General features: G+C 40.9%; 1 protein-coding gene across 11 annotated transcripts in view; it reads left to right on the top strand.

Moving 5' to 3' along the window:
• The window catches only part of WWC2 (WW and C2 domain containing 2), a 216,478-nt gene that overhangs the window by 131,699 nt on the left and 64,699 nt on the right, over positions 1-20,080 (top strand). For all 11 annotated transcript variants that reach the window (XR_009757799.1, XM_061583908.1, XM_061583907.1 and 8 more), the window contains one exon: positions 3,340-3,579. Coding sequence is in view for 10 of the 11 variants with exons in the window: in XM_061583908.1 (XP_061439892.1) it covers positions 3,340-3,579 (240 nt within the window). In the remaining variant the exon portion in view is untranslated. The remainder of the gene's footprint in view (positions 1-3,339; positions 3,580-20,080) is intronic.

Genomic DNA, 20,080 nt, shown 5'->3' with positions numbered 1-20,080 from the left:
TTTAAATATCAGACTGTTAGAGGATGCTGAGAACATATGCTCTTTATACAGATTTATGAAATAAATACCAGAAACTAAACAATTCTACTTCTGCTTGTGGACCAAATTAAGTTCAGAAGCAGTATCAGTGTAGTATGGGGTGTCAGGGAACTACTGTTTAAAGTAAAAAAAATGCAAAAGCAAATAGAACTGAACACATGATAACCCTTGGGTGCATTTGATGGAGTTTTCAGTATTGGTAGCCAATGGAGATGATCCAAATTTATGTTAAGTTTAAGAGGGCCATCCTTACCATTATGCGGAGTCAAGTAATTGACTCAGGGTGGCAGATGCTGGGGGCAGAGGCAGCAAATGCAGTTCCCTGGCTATTCCCCACTACTGGAGATCAGAGCTATGTTATAGGCCTGTCACATTTCCTAAACTAACCCTGCTGCCCAAGAACACACTGGAGGATGTTATTCCATTCCATTGCCAGTGTTGTTGAACTAAGATCCAGCTGCCAGTCCAGTCAGCTTCTGTTCATGGAATGCTGGTGTCTAGCAAAATGTCTTGGGCTGACTCTGTTATTTAACACAATTTATTTGATAGTCATGGAGCATAATAAAGGGCATCCTTCCTTCCTACCCATATCATAAGTAACAGAGATCTGATCAATCACATCTGCCTCACCAAGATGAAGGCCACAGATAGCTGCTATCTGTTGCTATAATTGATGGTGGATGCATGGCTAAGTAACTACAGTCTGTGGTACTGAACAAAAATGTTTTGTGCATGCTTCTAGATCAAAAGCCGGTTAAGTATCAGTAAGGCAGATAAAACAAAAAGGATGGGGAAGAGAACAGTAATTGATAAGGAATAGCGTTAGGGAAGGAATACAAAGTTAAATGGGGAGAAATTGACCTGGCAGCAGAATGGGCAGAAAAATGCAGTTTTCTTGGTCCAAGAAAGTATTTGTAAGTGAAATTTAGGAGAGATTTGGAAGTAGACTGAGGCCAGGGCCTACTTATAGCATTTATGTAGACAGTATGATTTCAATTAACCATCCTCCTTCATCATTGTTAGCACGTTTCTGGAACTCTTCAAGAAGCCTCAAACAAACTCTTCAACATATATAAGGGAAGCAATATTGGATTGATTTCAAACAAAAAAAATCTGCCATAAAAATAAAAGTTGCTGTTGACAAACTATGCTAATCAAGAGGGCTGAGATCTTCATTCAGCGAGCAAGTACAGTGTTAGATGGGGGATATTGCAGTGCGTATAAAGTGACTTTACATTGTTAAAAAGATGTTGCTACAAAGGTTGAAGGGACATGTTAGTGTTCATGTCCTTATTATCCTGCACCCCTTTTATGGGACAGCTAACAAGAGTGCCAATTACAATAGTGGATAACTGTCAGCATTGTAGAGGGGGAAAGCCCCTGTGAGACTGCCACCTCATCTTGTAAGTCATTGAACAGCTGTCAAAAGCAGCTACTTTCAGATAATACTAAGGTTGGCTAGATTTGAACCAGTGACCCAGAGAATAAAGCTGCTGCATTCCATTATCTATCTTGGGCTGTCAAGCTGACTTCTCTTAAAAATGTCCTATATACATATTCCATGTGAATTTCTTCTGAATCAAAATAATTTTAGAGAAAACAATGAATTTTATCACTGGTTTCAGGCTCCAAATAATGATCTCCTAATTTAAAAAGAAATTAAAATACAAATGTTTATAGCCTGAATTATATAAAGTTTTTAAAGCTGCGTTTAGGTGTGGTTAAAAGAAATCTCAAGGAACTTAAGGCTAATCAGAGGACTTGATAAAACAACTTCCTGCTTGGTTTTTGCTGAAAATGGGACAGTTTCCTGCATAATGTCTGTTCCAGCATGTATTTTCTCTGGTTAACCCAATTAATGTCATGCCTATTAAAATGGTTGCTAGTTTTTGAGCATGTTGAGGAAATGGTTTATAAACCTCAAAAATCAGTCTTTGAGCCTAAGTAGAGGTGTTACATTTGCTGACTGCACAATCTCTGAAGACTGCAGAGATGCTTCTCTGTTATTTATTTTATTTATTGGCTGGCTTTCTACCAAAAGTGCCCAAGGTGGAGTACAGCATAAAACAAATAGTTTTAAAATGCTACAATGCAAAAAAAAATTGTTATCATGCAAAAATTAGTACAAATCTTCCATTAACAGTTGCTTAAAGTTGCGATATAATTTAAAAAACAAAACACAGCAGTACGTCAGATCCCCGTACACCAAAGAAACCTACATATATTAAGGAGCAGGGAAAAATTTCAAGTACAGGAAGATTGTTCTATGCTGGAAAGAGCTGGTAAGGTGGATCCCCTTTGAGAGTAAATTCCATAAAATGGATGCCACAAAGGTTTGCTAGGTACTGCTTTCACATGGTGATAATGGGAAGAAAGGCTCCTTCTCACAATTAACCGTTTCTGTTATCATGGAATTAAAAAAACCCTTATTGCTTGGTGAGACACTATGTGATAATTCTAACCGTCATGTGAATAATTCTAAAGTTCATGTCAATAATGGGATAGTCAGTCAAAATCCACCCTCAGGATGAGCAGATCAAATACTTTAAAATATCATATGCTGACTGTTTAAGCCAGTCTTTTGTTACACATTAAGCTGGAAGCAAACTTTGTCTATCTTTCATTTTTATGAGGTGGTATTTCCATATACTCCATTTCTTTCTGCCCATTCATTAACTGGGATGATAAATGGCCAAACTGAATTATATGGATCCAGCTGGTTGGTCTCCTACACACTGCAGGGAGTGAGAGCAAGAGCAAGCCTTCCCTTCCCTCCCTAGCCACTAAACATGTCTGCCCTCCCTCTGACACCACCATCCACTTGTGTGGGAATATAATATTTGAACAGGATCTATAGGCCCATATTTAAATGAGTGACTTTCCAAATAAAAGTTGACTGTGTGATTTCAACCCATATGCATTGAATTTTACATGTGTAGGGCCTGCTCTAATGTTATGCCCCTATCCAGGCAGCTAATAGCATTGGAAATCAGGTGGGCTGGGACATAGCTCTAGCTTGTGTTCTCTACCACGTATAGGCAAGTAATTGGGTCTATATCATACAATATGACCCAAGATCTGCATCTTCCTTTGAAAGGCATCTTGACATAATATTTGCTGCTAAGTCATCTTAGTTCAGTATGTCTGATTCTTCTGCACTGAGATTTACATCATTTTGACTTGTCAAGTTTAAATATATGTTTCTGTTATATGCTTAGTACATATGGGTGCCTGTTGCTTATTTGCACTCTCCTTCTCTTTCTCTCTCAATGAATATGTGTTTGTGTGTGTGTGTATTAGAATGGCAAACTTAAAGATAGAACTGTCTAAGTTAAAAAGTGAACCTTGGCCTGGGGCATTGGATATTGAGAAGGAAAAGCTGATGTTGATTAACGAAAAGGAAGAGCTTCTGAAAGAACTTCAATTTGTCACCCCATGTAAACGCACTCAAGATGAATTGGAGCATCTGGAAACAGAAAGGAAAAGGCTGGAAGAGGAGCTATCTGTGAAAAGCACACCTAGTGACGAACTTACAGAGAGGTAAATTTCTTTTAATTTTTTTCTCCCCACTAATATTAAGTACTATTTTCTTCAGTTTAACCTTTATACTCATTATAGAGTCAGAGCTGTGCCCTGATGGCCCATTTTCCTTCAGTAGCGGTTCTATATAGATTGTAATTAAATTTACTATTAGTCCACAGGGCAGTAATGCAAGGAGACCTTCACACCCTGACAGAACTCACAGACTTATTGTTATTTCAAGCTCTGTGTTGTTTTGCAGTTGTGAGCAGCATGAAAGAAGCCTAGACATAATGTTAAATGGTTGAAGGAAGTCAGCAGAACGCAATTAATCATTGGCAAGTTTTCTGATTAGCCATGACCCGTGTGAACTCTTCATTGCAAATGTGATCCTCATTGCTTCAGCACTGGGACTTCTTACTTTTGATAGAGAGATTGTTCTACACAAGAGGTTACATGCAAAAATACATTAAATAAATAAACATATTGCTCTAAGTCCAGAAGGGGAGACCTAGAACTGCTGGGCTCTGTCATTTTCACTATAAACGAAGCTCCGCTCGCCGCGCAGCTGACGAGCGGGGCATGATTGCAGGTGGGGGTGAAGACGCTGCCCCCATCTGTTAATGGGGCAACGTCGCGCGTCGCGCCCGTGACATCAGCGCGACGTGCAGCGTAAGGGGCAGGGACTATACGACTATTTAAGTCCAGCCGCCCCTTCCACCTTCCTCTTCTGCTGCTCGACGTGGACGACATGGACAACGAGGGACAGAGTGGAACGCAGCGCGGTGAAACGGCAGCGGCTGTTCTGTTAAGGCCGCACGGTCGGCGCCATTTTAGGCGCTTGGTTTCTGCAGCACATGGGCCTCATTAGGGGCTGATTTTAGCTGCTTTGCTTCCCCATGGGGGGGTGGAGCCGGCTCCGGCTTGGGGGTGCTGTAGAAGGAGCGGCTGCGGCTGGAGCGGGCCTCGTGAGCGAGGCCTGCAAGACTTGACAGGGATGGAACTCACTCACCCCCTGCTGGCTTGAGGTTTCTGTTTCCCGGCGGCTTTTAGCAGCCGGTTTAAGCAAGATCATAACAATCCCCCCAACAGCTGGTTTGAGGCTTCTGGCTTCATGGCTGCTGATAACAGCTAGTTTAAGCAAGATCACACCTTCAGGGGTGGTGGCTCATACTTTTACAGTAATTAACTTAGTATAGTCCTCACATAGGTAATTATATTATAATTTAGCCAGTTGGTTAAGCAAGATTACACACACTTACAGTAGTATAAGTAACCAAAATAATTTTAAGCGAAAGAGCTGCAAGATTAATCATACTTTGCAGGCAGTGACTTATTACAGTTGGTAGTTTCTAATATTAAATTGTGCTTGTCTTTTCTGTGGCTAATAATAATAATAAATAATAATAATGTACATGTGGTTTTGAACTAAGGATTGGATAACAGGAGCTGGGGGTTTTTAATTAGAGAAATCCTACTTTATATGCACTGTTTATAATACTTATGACTAATGATTGTAATTGTATCCATTATTCTATGGTCAGGACAGTCGATGGCTTATGTTATTAGTATTATTAATAATAATACTATCATAATGGAATTCATAGTTATAAGTGGGAGCCAAGGACTGGTAATGAGGGAGTCACATACAGTCATTGGGTATAAAATTAATAATAATAATGTTATAATTATAAGTCAAGGGTGGATTTATTATTATTATTATTATTATTATTATTATTATTATTTATTGCACTTTCACACCGCCCTTTAGCAACAAGCTCTCAGGGCGGTGTACAACAAGATAAAAACAGATCAAAATACAGATGTGGGTACAATACAATATGAAAACATATTTAAAACAAAATTAAGACAAAAAATTAAAATTAAAATAGATTAAATTTAAAATTTAGCATTTAAAATGCCTGGGCAAAGAGGTAGGTCTTTACCTGGCGCCGAAAAGATAATAATTTAAAGCAGTAATGCCACCAAGACAGGAAAAGGGGGGGTCAAAGGTCCCCTCATAAAATGCGGGCCTTTGGGCAATTTGAACCACACCCCCCATACGACAGCTGTAGGCTTGGAATCAATTACGAGAGAGAAGGCGGCACAAGCCTTTGGATGCGAGTTCTGTTTGGTTAGGCTTATATTAGGTTCAAGGTACTTTGTGCTATTAATTTTATTACATGGTGGCTGAAAGGACAGTGATCCTTTCAAGTGTCAGTTACACATTCCTTGTTAACTCTGTGGCAGAACTGGCATTTATTCGAATTTGGTCCCAAGAACTTGGGCTCATATCAACAACAAAGCTTATGGCATTAATTATATTTAAGGAAGGACATGCAAATGTCTGCAGGGATTTGAAGGTCTAACAGACGATAGTATGGCTGGGGCAGTAGACAGGAATACAGAGGAAAAGACAGAATACTTATCGGATTCTGATCATTTACGGGATCTTAGACGTTCTGAAACATGTATTACCTTGACAGAATCTTAGATGCTGTTTGATGCGGAGGCTGCATTTTAAGATCCAGGCAGACACTTCACCCCTTCCTGAGGATTTCACAATAACAAAACCTTTCTGTGTGGGATTTCTCACCACAATTACTTGATGTCATGCATAACATGCAACCCTTACATGGATACTTGTATTTGATTGGCGTTTGACACCCGCTAAGAGAAAGCTGCGGCAGGGGGGACCAAGGCTGGGATACAGGGCTATCTTTAGTCTCCGTGATTTAGCACAACTGGGTGAGCTGCAATGAACTAATAGTTGGTAAAGTGTACTTACTCATAAATGATTTCCTTCCTTTTTGCAGACGGATATGGGCAATAGGGAGATAGGAGGCAAGAGGCCTTCAAAAGGGTAAGAAGGAGCTACCGGCTGCTTAGGGACAGGTGTCCCTTCCCCAGTTAGACTCCGGGTACTATGAACTTGGTTAGCAGGCTACCCGGTTTAAGGGGAGGTTTGTTATGTTAGGGTGTTTGCCTTTTGTTTCCCAGTCTCATACCCCAACTCCTGGCTGGCCTTCATGGCCTCCAACTCACGGCTGGCCCTCATGGCCTACAATCTTCACCCCGTTTAGTCATGGCAATAACGGCTGTGGTCAGAATGTACAGAAGTACACTTGGTCACGCCAGTCTTATTCAAAGGGGCAGGCAGTGAGGGGTTCACACTAGTTAGTCTAGGGTCAGTGAGCTGCACTCCATCATCATAGTGCGCACCATGGCCTTATGCATTTGTAGTGGCAGAACATTACCTACAGAATGCTATAATTCTCGCATGGAGTGCTTCAGAGCCTTCCGTGAGGGGGCAGTCAGGAGACAAGTGGGCTCCTAAGCAGTGGGGCACTATCTGTCTGAGTGGATGTTCATAGGTATGGCAGCTGAAAGCTGCACAGGGGCAAGCTTGAACCGGCCCAGATGAGATCCTGGATTGGGACCATGAAGTGTTTCCTTTCGGCCCTCTTGATGTTAGGGGTCTTTTAAGGGGGTTATTATGCTATGATGGGGCTTGAACACCCATACTATGAATTCAGGGTTATGGCTGCCTTATGCACCGACCTGGCCGTGTGGTTCCCTTTCCTGCGGTTGCAAGCCTGGATTCGGGAAGGGGTTTTAACTATGAATGTTACCTTTCATTAACTCTTTTCCGGGGTTGGAAGGCGACTTTTGGACAGAAGGGCTCATGGCCTGGGGTCGGGTCTCATAACTCTCTTATAATTAGGAACACTAGGATTCATGGCCCTTGCCTGTCCCGTTGTTCTGGGAGAAGTTTATGCAGGGAGTCTGAGAAGGCCATAAGCCTATCTATTGCCCTAGCATGATCACCAGCTATCAGAATGCAGAATAGGGCAGCAGGGGCAGTGTGAAGGGGGGCTAATCCCGTGAGCTGCGCACTGGAATTCCCTTGGATTCAATGGGTTACATTACCCCAGCATGCTCGCCAGCTTCTAGAAAACAGGTATTCAGGAATTCTGGGCCGGCAAGGGCTATATGCCAGAGTGGCCTTTCTGGTGAGTCACCTGCTGATATTCCTGATAGACGGCACGGCAGGAGAAGGGGCATGGCAGTGTGAACACTTCGAGGTAAGCTTTCTTAGCCAGGCTGGCGGTTTTTTCCCTATCCCCATCGACCCTTCTCGCTGGACATTTTATGGGTGTAGTGGACCAGTGGGAAACGGTCTGTGCCTTCAGTTAAGACCCAAGCTATTCCAGGCAGTGGCTCATACACTGTTTTGGGGATTTCAGGAGAAAAGAGGTGGTGGCTGGCCCTACGTGAGACCTCTCTCGACATGCCCTCCAGTTTTGATGTTTCCAGGGAGGGGGGGTTATGCTTGCTCAACGTGGAAGGTCTAGAACAGACCAGAGGTGTAAGGGAAGGCATGTACGGTTGACCTTGCCTCAGCGCCCAACCTCTACCGAAGGATATTTATTCACCCAGGCTAATCTGGACCCCCTAGCTATAGGCCATATATGCCTATCTGGATCAACAATACCAGTTTTGGCATTAACAAAACAAGCATTGCAGGGGCTGGGGTATGACCCCTTCCAGTCTGGAACCTATTCAATTAAAATGGGAGCTGCTTCTATGGCAGCAGGTTTTTGGTTTCCTCCCGGTACTAGTACAGGACGTGGGACTTTGGGCCTCTGATGCATATAATGGCTATATTCCCCCCTTTTAGAGGGCAGGGGGATGCGGCGGCCTCACAAACGAGCATTGTAGGGGCTGGGATACGACACCTTACAGTTGGAACCTATTCATCTCGAATTGGGGCTGCTTTTATGGCAGCAGGTTTTAGTTTCCCACAGGCACTGGTACAGGGCGTGGGACTTTGGTCCTCTGATGCGTACAAGGGCTATATTTCCCACTTTTAGAGGGCAAGGGAATGTAGCGGCCTCACAATCTTCATTGTTTTGACAGGTTGCTGGACAGGGATAGAGCAGATGCACATCCTAATATGCGGCCACAGCATGGTCTTCCGGGCACCCTGGAGGGCAGTGAATTCGAGCATGGGCTCGCAGTTGGGCCTCAGTAGAGGGGCTGTTGTGCAGTGGCTGGACCGGCAAGGAATGCATGGGGAGTGGCTCCTACCCACTCTGTTCCAGCAAGGTGTGGTGCGGATATTTCCGCAGGCAATGGTCATCCACCTCGGTGGTAATGACCGCAGCGTGAAGCAGGGCAAGGCCCTCAGCGTACAGGCATGTAAGGACATGCAAGTGATAAGGCAGCATTGGCCTTTGGTGCGTCTGATGTGGTCAGACATGGCGCGGCATATGGGATCCAGCTGGAATTGATCATGCATGGAAGAAGGTCAACCGGCAAATTCGGTGGGCTCTTCTTGGGCAGGGGGGGTTGGCCATTCCGCATCCCCGCATTCAGCACTGGAAGGGTGAACTGTACAGGGCCGATGGCGTTCACCTGTCTCATGCAGGTAACGACTTATTTTGGGCGACCTGCAGGGGTGTCTGCGAGAGATGTTTCTTGGCAGTGGGGTAAAGGGGGACTAAATAGAGATTTGTCCCCCTTTTGTGGCGGGAAGGTGCGGGAAGGGAAATAGGTAAGGACAGCTAGGTGGCCCCCTTAGGCACCTTTGGAGGTGATTGGCGGTTCCAGAGGCCTGTCTCTCAGGGCTTTACGGCTCGAGGGCAGGATATGGGCTGCTTCTGGGGCCAACTTATCCTCATCTACCCAGGGGTTATACGGCCCTGGGTGGGGATGATGTGGGAAGGCCCCCTACTCACCTGCAGGGTGTGGCTGGGGTAAAGGGTAAGCAGATGGGCTTGCCCTTGCCCCAGCAGGGGCTGGTCGCCCGAGAGCTGTATGGCAAGCTACTTGCTTATAGACAGTTCCCACACCTAGGTTTCCCTCTGCAGGTCACTTTAAATTGGGTTTTGTTTACTATAATTTAAATAAAGTGGCCCTTGTTCAACCCAAGCTGACGTCTCTGTGTTTTATTTCACCCCTCAACTGCAATCCATGCTGTGGCTTATTAGCTTTCCAAATTCTAATATTATTATTATTATTATTATTTATTAGACTTTTATACCGCCCGACTAGCAATAGCTCTCTGGGCGGTGAACACAGAGAATACAATAAAATACACAATATAATACAATAAGAACATATAAAATAAGAACAATCTAAAATCAGTACAACAGATATGAAAATCAGGATAACTTAAATTAAAATGCTTTGGAAAAGAGGAAGGTTTTAACCTGGCGCCGAAAGGATAACAATGTCGGCGCCAGGCACACCTCCTCGGAAACACTGTTCCACAGTTCAGGGGCGACCACTGAGAAGGCCCTAGATCTTGTCACCACCCTCTGGGCCTCTCTATGAGTCGGAACCTGGAGGGCCTTTGTAGCAGAACGTAGTGTACGGGCCGGTTCGTAATGGGAGAGGCGTTCCAACAGGTATCGTTGCTGCTATAAATTGGGAGTCTAAGTCCAGGTGGATGCATAAGATCTTATGCTGGAAGTGCTCAGCAAACTCATTACAGCGGGCCACCGATGATTCTACCGTGTCCTGAAGGTCTAGATGGAGTAGCCCTCGGACCACTCTAAAAAGCTCCGCTGGGCGGCAAAGAGATGACTTAATAGTGGCAGCAAAATGTTGTTTTTTTGCCGCCCTCACCGCTCCTACATACAGCTTGGTAGAAGCACTAACCAGCGCATAATTGCATCCGTCGGGAGTTCGCCTCCATCTCCGCTCAAGCCACCTCCTATCTTGTTTAATTAATATAATTTCTATCCATATGATTTATATAATAATTTTAGCTTAATTTTATTTGTGGTGCCTCACAAATAGTGTAAGCATACAGGGTATTGGTAATTGAATTGGTAGATGATGTGGGCTAACTACAGAAATGTCTGTGCTGCTGTCATCCCTCACACAGTGATAAATGTGAGAAAGGATTTTTCTTCCCAGCAATCAATGCTCTTGTTATGCTTGAGTTGTATCCATTGTGGAGGGTTGATGCTGCTGAGGATTCTTTGATTTGGCGGAGTCCTGCATTAGTAGAAGGGGGGTGATTTTAGTTGATTCCTCCTTCCTTCTGCATTCTCTCCCCCCTCCCCCGCCCATCTGCTCAAGAGAGTTAGGGGTCCCTTTGGAACAGTATGGTAGGTGCCTCCTGAGAATGCAGGTTAAAAAGTGGAATTCACAAAAATCATTTATCCTCCTTTCAGTTTACAGATGCCTCCCACTGGATCAAAGAGCCATCAGTGGAAGGACAAAATTAGATACAACCCTATGCCCAGTAGCAGCCAGAGGAGTGGGATGGGGTGGTATTGCTTACCTGGATTCTCAAGGCAGAGGTGCTGCCGGTAACTGAGAAGGAGAGGCTAGGAGGTTGGCAGTATGGTTACAGTGGTGGGAGGGTCAGATTGGTGCCATCACAGTGCTCTGACCTCGATGTCACCTCAGTTACTGGCAGCAACCCCTGCATTGGGAAGCCAAGTAGGCAATGCTACTCTACCCCACTAGCTGTCACTGCCTATGCCTTGGTGCAGCATCCGGTAATGAAATCTGCAGATAACCAGGGGACAGTTCTAACCCATCACAGGAATAACTGAGTAGTCTAAATTGCATCTGAGAAAGGAAGATCCAATTCTTAAGGAGATGCATGCTAACTGTGTAAACCAGCATTTAGTCCACATCAAGCTGAAAGTGAAAATTGTCTACCTTAATTTTTGCTGTCACTGACTTAGAGTATTAATAAATAAGCTAGAATAGATTTGCTAGGGGAAAGGTACTGTGAGCCTCCTTTATAGGATTCTGCTGCCAAAGATGCAGTTCTCTGCAACCATTTAAAATCTTCAGAACAATCCTTGCTAACTTCAAAGGAAAGAGGATTGAGTGAGCCCTAAATCATTGTTTAAAATGAAGGGAAGAAAAGCAGCAGTCTGTTTTTTACTAGACTTAAGTAAGGAATCTATTGTGCTTTTTTGCTAGAGCTTTTTGAATTATTATGCCTAAAGGTTCTGGTATATTCAAGCATCCATAGACACAGATGAACAGATTATTTCCCATAAGAAAAAATGTTTTAATAGGTGTTTGACACCCACCCACCCCCATGCATATAAGGGACTGTTTTAATTTAATGCTCTTCAAATCTAAGCCCTTTGCCTGCTCCGTGTAGTTCTGCCTGTGGCAAGGTATCGCCCTAGCCACAGAGGAACAAAAAGTCAAGTAAATACTATTCGGTCTTCCACAAGTTTTCTCTGCATTTTTGAGAGGTTCTGATGAGGTGTCCAATGCACCATCTAGTCTGATTTTGTGGGGTCAGTTCCACTTTTGAGGCCTGAGGATGTGAACAAAGTGCATGTAGTTGGTCAGCCAACCTCTTGACCCTTACCTGTCATAGCTAATTTGAACTATCCATGGTGCAGGGTTGACTGAAGGGGTTCAAGGTGTGGTGTATGCATCATTGCAGGAGGGGGCAGTACCTGCCACGTTGAAAGAAGCAGTGGCATGATCATTCCTTAAAAAGCCTAGACCTTGAGGTATTCAATAACTACTGCCTGGTCACAAATACCCCCGGCCTCAGCTAGGTGCTTGAGAGGATAGTGGTAGTGGCAATGCAGTTCCAGGCACATTTGAAGAAATCTATTTATCTAGGACCATTTCAGTCTGGGTTCATTCCTGGGTTTGGAACCTAATCAGCTTTGGTCACCCTGATGGATGATATTTACTGGGGGAGAGACAGGGGTACTGCAATCCTGCTGCTCTTGCCTGATCTCTCAGTGGCTTTTCATATCATCAACCCAGGTATCCTTCTGGACCGACTGTGTGAGGTGGGACCTGGAAGCCCTGTTTTACAACTGTATCTGCCTGGTTGTCTTATCATTATCTCAAATTTAATATGCAGAAGACAACATTATTGTGTTTTTCCCATAAGCCTTCCCTTGTAACTTCTTTCTCTTTCAGTTGGCAATATCACCCTTCAGTCTTCTAAGCAAGCTTAAGAGTTTTCTTTTGCCATTCCTTTTTATATTTTAGCACGGCTGCCTTAGACCAGTTTTGTCAATTCACTCCAATCCTGCACTCTTTTATATATTTATCTAAAAATTTTCCTTTTTATTGATTTTAATAAAAAACCCTATTTAGACCCAAATTCTCTCTTGTGTTGAATACTGAAGTGTTTTTTCATTAAACCTGTTTCTCAGTTTAAACTAATTATCTCTGTTCTTATCTACTCATTCATTCATTCGTACTTCAGTCATATTGCATCTCTGTATATTTTTCTTCATTGGCTTTCTCTACTGTTTTGCATTAAGTTTTAAAGTTTTTTTTAACTGTGCAGTCTCTTTGCGACTTTGCCCCTTTGTATCTCTTCCTCTTTGCTTTCTTGCTATTCTCCTGCTCAGTGTCTCAATTTATCAAAGAGTAATGGTCTTCTTAACCCTCCACTCACTTGTGCTATTTTTTGTCACCATGTTTTCTCCCTCATGGCCCCATGTTTTTCAGAACTCTGTCCTTCTAAATATTGGACTAGCCACCTCTTTTGTCTCACTATAAGAAATTGTTGAAATCATATTTTCTTTCTTTCTTTGATATTCCATTTCATATATTTATCTTTTCCTACATTAATTATTGAATTATTCAATTTCTTTTCTTCCTTTTATTCTCTCTGAACTAGGGCAGATTCCTTTTGTCTCATGTATTTTTTTTAGATTTGTTTTATTTTATTTTTGTAGAGTGCATTGGGCATCTTAGGTACTTTTATAAGTAATATGAAAAGGAAAGCACCAATAGGATGAAGGGGATAGACACTGAAGTCACATTGACTAGAAGTCTGTAAGGGAGAAAAGGAGAATCTGGCCTACATGGGAACTGGATATGTGGAAATTTAGATTGTGGGGAGCTTTAGGCTTGTTAGGACATGTAATTAGAATGGTTAATGGGAGTGTTAGAATGATTAATGGGAGTGTTAGAAGGTTGGATCATTACTTTCTGAAGTACAGATATCTGCATTCCACATCCTCCTCAGAAAGACAGACCAGTTAGGATAATCTACTTCTAGACCCTGATGGAGCATTTTGATTACATAACTCTCTGGAGCAGCCTTCCCCAATTATCTGGAGTCCTCCAGATAATTTTGGATTACAACTCCCATCATCCCTGATGATTGCCTATGCTGGTTGGGGCTGATGGGAGTTGTAGTTCAAAAGGGCACCATGTTGAGGTAGAATGCTCATTCTGAAATCTGGAGGATATATCCTTTATTTATGAGCAACCTGTGGGCAGAATCAGTAAGACTGTTCCAAAGCATTCTCTCCCCATGATATGTCAAGACACCTCCATGGTTATAAAGAACCAGAGGTGGATGAAGTAGAAAAGGAGATGAGGAGAAAGAAGTTAGCTTTTAACTTGTATCAAAACAGAAACAGAATGATCTGAATTCAGTGTTCATTTTGATTTGGATTCATTCAGTTCACTGCAGTTCAGATCATCCCAACCATATTGATTAACACAAAACAATCTGGGTTTGTGTTACCTGATACATCTGATTTCATAGTTTACATATACAAAATGGGACAAATATCCAGAAGCCATAACCATTTAAAGTAAAACATCCACAGTTAAAATTTAAGAAATACAATTTGCCAGATAGCTACCTTGCATATATTTAAAACAATTCTTGTGGAATTCTATATTCTCCATAGGGGGTTGTCATTAGTGAACCATTGGTCACCAATTTATAAATACTAGAATCCTTGTATAGTAGTTATTACAAAACACACAACACCGATTTTTAAAAAAGTGTTGATGAAAGTATTTTGGGGCAAAACTAAGACTCTCTTAAGACTGTCATAAGCTGGGTCAAATGACTGGCACAAATATTTCACACCCGTATTGGCTATCAATCTGGAGTTTAGACCAGGGGGCTGCTATATAAATTTTTATTTTACCAGTCTTCTGGGGAGGCACACAGATTATTGCTAGATTCTTCTAGGTCTAGGGAAACTCATTTTCTTAAAAGAGCCCCATTTCAGATTGTTAGCCTAACCAAAAGAATATGATCAGAACAGCTGGGCAGCCCCACCTAAGGTAGAAGTGTAATAAATCCTGTAGAGCCTCAGATCCAATATCTCACACAGGAGGATATTGAGGACAACACACAGAAAGGAAATATAACCTAACTAGAATTATTGAGCACTATATAATATATGTGTGTAGTGGTGGTGGGGTGTTAAACACAATAGGAAATCCAAGGTTTAGTAATCTGCAGGGTTTTTAATTCATTCGTCTAATCTGTGTAGTTTGTCAGAACATTCTGCTCTGTCAGAAATGTGTCCACTTATTTTCTTTGTTAATGCATTTGGACCTCTTAGTTTTGCTCAAACAAGCCATATTTAAATATATGCAAGATAAATTAAAGGATCAAATTGCTCTGAAAATACTGTACTGTCTGGGAAAAAGACAGAAGAAATATCATATGTCAGTAACTCACCTGAATGCAAGAAAAAGACCCAGCAAGTATCAGCTGCTTACAGGCTTTATCATCTTTATGATGCAAGCATCATAAAGGTGGATTGAAGGGCCCAATTTAAGTGAACGTTGAAGTCTCTTTTGAACAGGAACAGTGCTTATAGGCCCTTCTATGTAGGCTTCCTTCAAATCCATAATACTTCTTCCGGGAAGGGTGACTTAGCCTGTGCCTGCTTTTGAGACGGGCTCCTGCCTCAAAAGAAGCTTATTCAGATATATCAGTCAGTTTTTTCTTTTTTTTTTGACTGATTAAACTTCTCCCGGGTAGGGAGAAACGAAGAGATTAACCTCAAAGCCTATTTTTGTTGGGACGACCAGATCTCATTAATTTATGGGACGAGGTCCAGCCGACGGAGGTGGGACGGATTTTTAACAGCAAGCTCTATCTGATAAAGCGAACGTTCACCTTATCTTCTAAGAGAGAACGCACTAACAGGCAAGCACCCTTCTTTCTATATTTTTCTTTTACTTGACTTAAATTGTTGCTGTTTAAAAGAGATTTGCCAGATTGATCAGTTTTTGACATCTCACTGGGGAGCCATAACTTCTCTCTGCTACGCACTAATTAATAGCTTATCTCTGTTTTTGTTGCAAAAAGCTGTCCTGGATTTGCATTCTAAAGATATACACAGAAGAGGGATTTCTATTCCAGATTTTTATTTTGAAAAATATTATACTGTTTTGAGACTACTCTCTTTTTGGTCTATTTTATTTTGACGAATCTGTTTCTTGACGATTGCCATTAATTGTTTCGATCCTGGGAACTGCATTTTGTTTACTTAACTATTGGAGAGATAAGGCTGTCTGCTCTGTTTATACTGTGATGTCACCAAGTTTGGAGTATTAACCCAATTGTTGCTGAAATAAGAAGTGGTTTTCCTATATTTTTCTTTTAAAATGGCAATTAAGAAAGTGGCTGAAAATCTGGAAATAACTATGTTTCAGAAAATAATGGATGAGATTGAGATAATGAAAATTGAATTGAGTAAAATGAAGCAGGAGATTAAAGATATAAGGGTCCCTGTGAGAGAGGTGACCCTGGAAGGGGTCCCTGTGAGAGAGGAGACCCCGGAGATTGGAACAGGGGTCCCTGTGAGAGAGGTGACCCTGGAGACTGGAATAGGGGTCCCTGTGAGAGAGGAGATCCCGGAGATTGGAACCAACGTGGAACAGGAACAAGATTTGGAGTCTATGGACTTTAGAAATAAAATCTATTGTTTGGAACTCAATGTTATCTCTGAAGAAATGAATGAAGATTCTAGAGATAAAGTTATCAATGGCATGGATAATCTTCTGGACTGGAATGATGTGATGGAGACCAATATAGAGAAAATCTATGGAATTAACTGCAGCCATGTGACAATGGAAAAACTTTTAAGAGATGACCCAGTGTATTTTGAAAAAAAGAACAGAGATATGATTTTACAGCAGTATTTCAGCAACCTATTCAGAATGGATGGCAAGAAAATATTTGGGATAGAGGTAATCCCCATCAGACTCTTACTATATGACTATGGCTTTGACAGCAAGATTATTATGGAATACTGATAATGGAAGATTGGATATTGAAATTACTGGACTTAACAAGACTACTGAAGATGGAAGATGGAAAATGGAACTAATAGAGATAATAGAACAATGGCTACTGAAATTATTGAACCTAACAGATTCTGATGTGATGGATTAATTGAAATGTTTATTTTGACTATGGTTATGACAATAAGATTATCATAATTAGTAATGAGATGGATTAATCGATATGCTTATCTGGAAAAAAAAATTGATAGATATATTTCTTAAAGAATTGAAACCTCTCTTTGACTTTTTGTGGAAAGAATAAAGTAATGTTTATGAGATTTGATGATTAAGTAAGATAACTACTGGAGGAAAGTGATTTTATAATATGACTTAAGAGACAGGATTGTTATATATTATAGACTTATAACTGATTTGATCTTTGACAAATGGGAAGTCAATATTTTATTCTTTATTTTTTATTTTTGTTTTTTTTTTTTTCTTTTTTTTCTTTTTGTTTAACTATTTTTGATTTTGTTTTTTGTCTTTGAATGTTTTATGATTTTGTCTTGTATGTTTTATGAAAATCTGAATAAAAATTATTGAAAAAAAAAAAACAAATCCATAATACTTCAATAATATTTCTTGATTTTAATTTTAAAATGAGAAAATAGCATTTTCAGAATTCTCTCATTCCAGATAATTTAGCCTGTTGCCTAAGAACATTTCCTTTGAAGTAAGTTCTGCAGAAACTAAAGGAGTTTTCTTACAAATAATGGCTGCATTTGGACATAATGGTTTAGCATTATAAAAAAGTCTAGTCTCCTCCTTGACTCAAGGTCACTCCCATCTCTCTCTGATACGGCTACAAGCAGGAAGGTTTCATTTTCAATTTAGATTAACTGCAGTCTAGCATGTCATTCTGTGGTCAGTCTTAACTATGGTTAATGAAATCAAGGACACTTCATAAACAGGTTTTAAGTTGGCTTGTTCCGGGATCATTTACTACACTGCAGTAGTGTAGTAGCAAATTCAGAAGTGCAGGGTTCCTTTATGATAATCACAGCCACACCACCTTCTGACATTTTACAACCTTCGAAAATTATAGAATAATCTGGCCAGGTTTGAACACTGCTTTATGCTTCTGTATCACTGTCACCATTTGACTGTCCTTTCTCGCTGTCAGAGATATTGCTTGAATTAGTGAATTCATTGATCTCCTGTTGCTATCAAACTGCTTGATGATGTAGATGGGATGCTATCATTAGGATTCATTGTCTCTTCTGCAGTTACAGAATTCTCGCCCTCCTCAACTTGTCTTTGCTGTTGAAGTAGGAACTAATAAAGGCTTGCTTGCAATTGACACTCATTGGTACTTTTCTCAGTGGCTAACACACTTCCTTTTCATGCTTTTTGGCTGATAGGAAAAAAGTAAGGGGTCTAAGACCTCCTGGGATCCTGGACAACTACACCCCTGACTACAATTCATAGAACTGTTATATATTCTAAAATAAGAAGCAAACCTTTAATCTACTGAACGTAGTTTAATATAAGGTTTAACATGTTACACTGAGAGGTCTACAATTTGATGTCTGGGTTTCTTTTTCCTGAATACAGTTGTGAAGGAGGGCAGGCCATTTTTTAAAAAGCTGGGCCACTTAACCCTTTCCACCTGCACTGTTTCCCCAATTTAATCCCCTTCCCAGGTGTTATCTGCTGTGTGGGGAGTTGAGGAGAATATAGCCTTCTGTGTCATGCCTAATACTTCCCTCCATGGATCAATAGCACCTGGAGGATGCATTTTATATTGGAGAAAATGGTACAGGGCAAAGGATTAAGTATTTCTACCCACCACTCCACCTGCCTGATCAATTAGTACCCCCCACACAGACACACACAAACCCTGTACTGAGAGAGTGAGGGGAAAGGTATTACAGGTATGCCATAATGGCTACTTGGATTATATTCATGTTTGGGACATAAAATGGGCATTATCCAGGGGACAGAAAGAAGGAAACACATAAATCTAGCATTTCAAAGATTTTCAAAGCTCTCCACTGAAGCATTGCCTTCTTTCATTCCTGGGCCTCAACTAATGGAGCATTTACAGCATCATGTTGAACAGGAATAGACTTCAATGCTGTACTTAAATTGGGGGCCTTTATCCCTCCCTTAAGATGTCTGTATCACAAAGGAAAACCTTTAGTGCTTAGCCTTCCAGAGACTGTGTCTATTTTGCATTCAGAGGAGTACCATTTAATGGAGGTCTATGCATCTAAGACTTTGTCCTGTACCTGCTATTGCAGAGAAGAGACTCCTAAAAGAAAAGCTTCTAAAACAAGTTTAAAACTTGGGGGTGGGGGATAACGTATTTTTTTTCAGAATATCTGAATATTTCCTGGCAAAGGAGCAACTAAAAGGGAACAGAATGGTTGAGATAAATTTGGAAACTGTAAAACAATGCTGGAAAAAGAAATAGTTTAATATGACATGTGGAATTTATAAAAGAACTCACTAAACCTTTAGCTGGATTTCAACATGCTTAAGAAACATAAATGTTAAGCAATGTGATTCCTTTAGAAGTAAATTTGGCAAGTATAGTGCAACAGTCCTACATTGGTAAACATCTGCCACCATATTTAATGTATATATGGGTCTATATATTCATGGGGATAATTGGATAAAAAGCTGAATGTGGAGTGAATCAGAATTTGGATTGTGGCTTTGGTAACAAGTATCATCTGAATCTTTATGAGACAACATAAGGTCCGAAGGATTTTATTAAACATCAGTGAATTTTAGTTGAGTTTGTGCTTTTTACTATTGTCTCTAAAGTTCTTGTACCTTCAAAGTAGTGAAAATGTTTCCTTCATTAGTTGTTGGTTTTATATTTTAGTGCAACAAAATGCTAAAGAAACCGTAAAATATGTTTTATTTTTAAAAGACAAAGTAGATGCATTTCATTTGGTCTTTATTTTCTTCTTCTTGCCCTTTCCCCACAACCATTTCCTTTGTTCTAGTTTATCTCCTTTTTAATTTAATCTTTATTTTCTGAACTGATTGTAGCAATCTGCATTAATGGGAGCCAAACTGGCTTTTTGGGGAGGAAGATTGCAGTTGAGTCTTCTGTTTAAACAACAACACCACACACAGATTCTGTGATGGAAATCTGTATTTTATAATTGGAGTAATATATACAGTTTAAACTAAACTACACATTACACATGATTCTGCTGGAACTTTTTTTGGATTTTTAAACATTTCTTAAACTATTAGAAATTGTAATTGGGGATGGGTGAAAGTTAAAAGTTATTATGTGAAATGAAAAAGAGCAGACTAGCAGGACAGAGAACAGGAACTAAGAGTTTCTGAAGAATAGGTGTGCAGGAGATGGGAGGGTGAAAATTGCCCTGAGCCCCCCAGAAGCCTGCCCCCCATGCATTGGTTCCAATATCTGAAATAGATGAAGAACCGACTGTAAACCTGTATTAATTTACTCAGCAGAATCTATCAA

Source organism: Rhineura floridana, chromosome 9, assembly GCF_030035675.1.
Source record: "Rhineura floridana isolate rRhiFlo1 chromosome 9, rRhiFlo1.hap2, whole genome shotgun sequence".
NCBI classification, from domain to species: Eukaryota; Metazoa; Chordata; class Lepidosauria; order Squamata; family Rhineuridae; genus Rhineura; species Rhineura floridana.
Note: the sequence above shows the minus strand (reverse complement) of the source record. Positions and strands in the feature narration are given on the sequence as shown.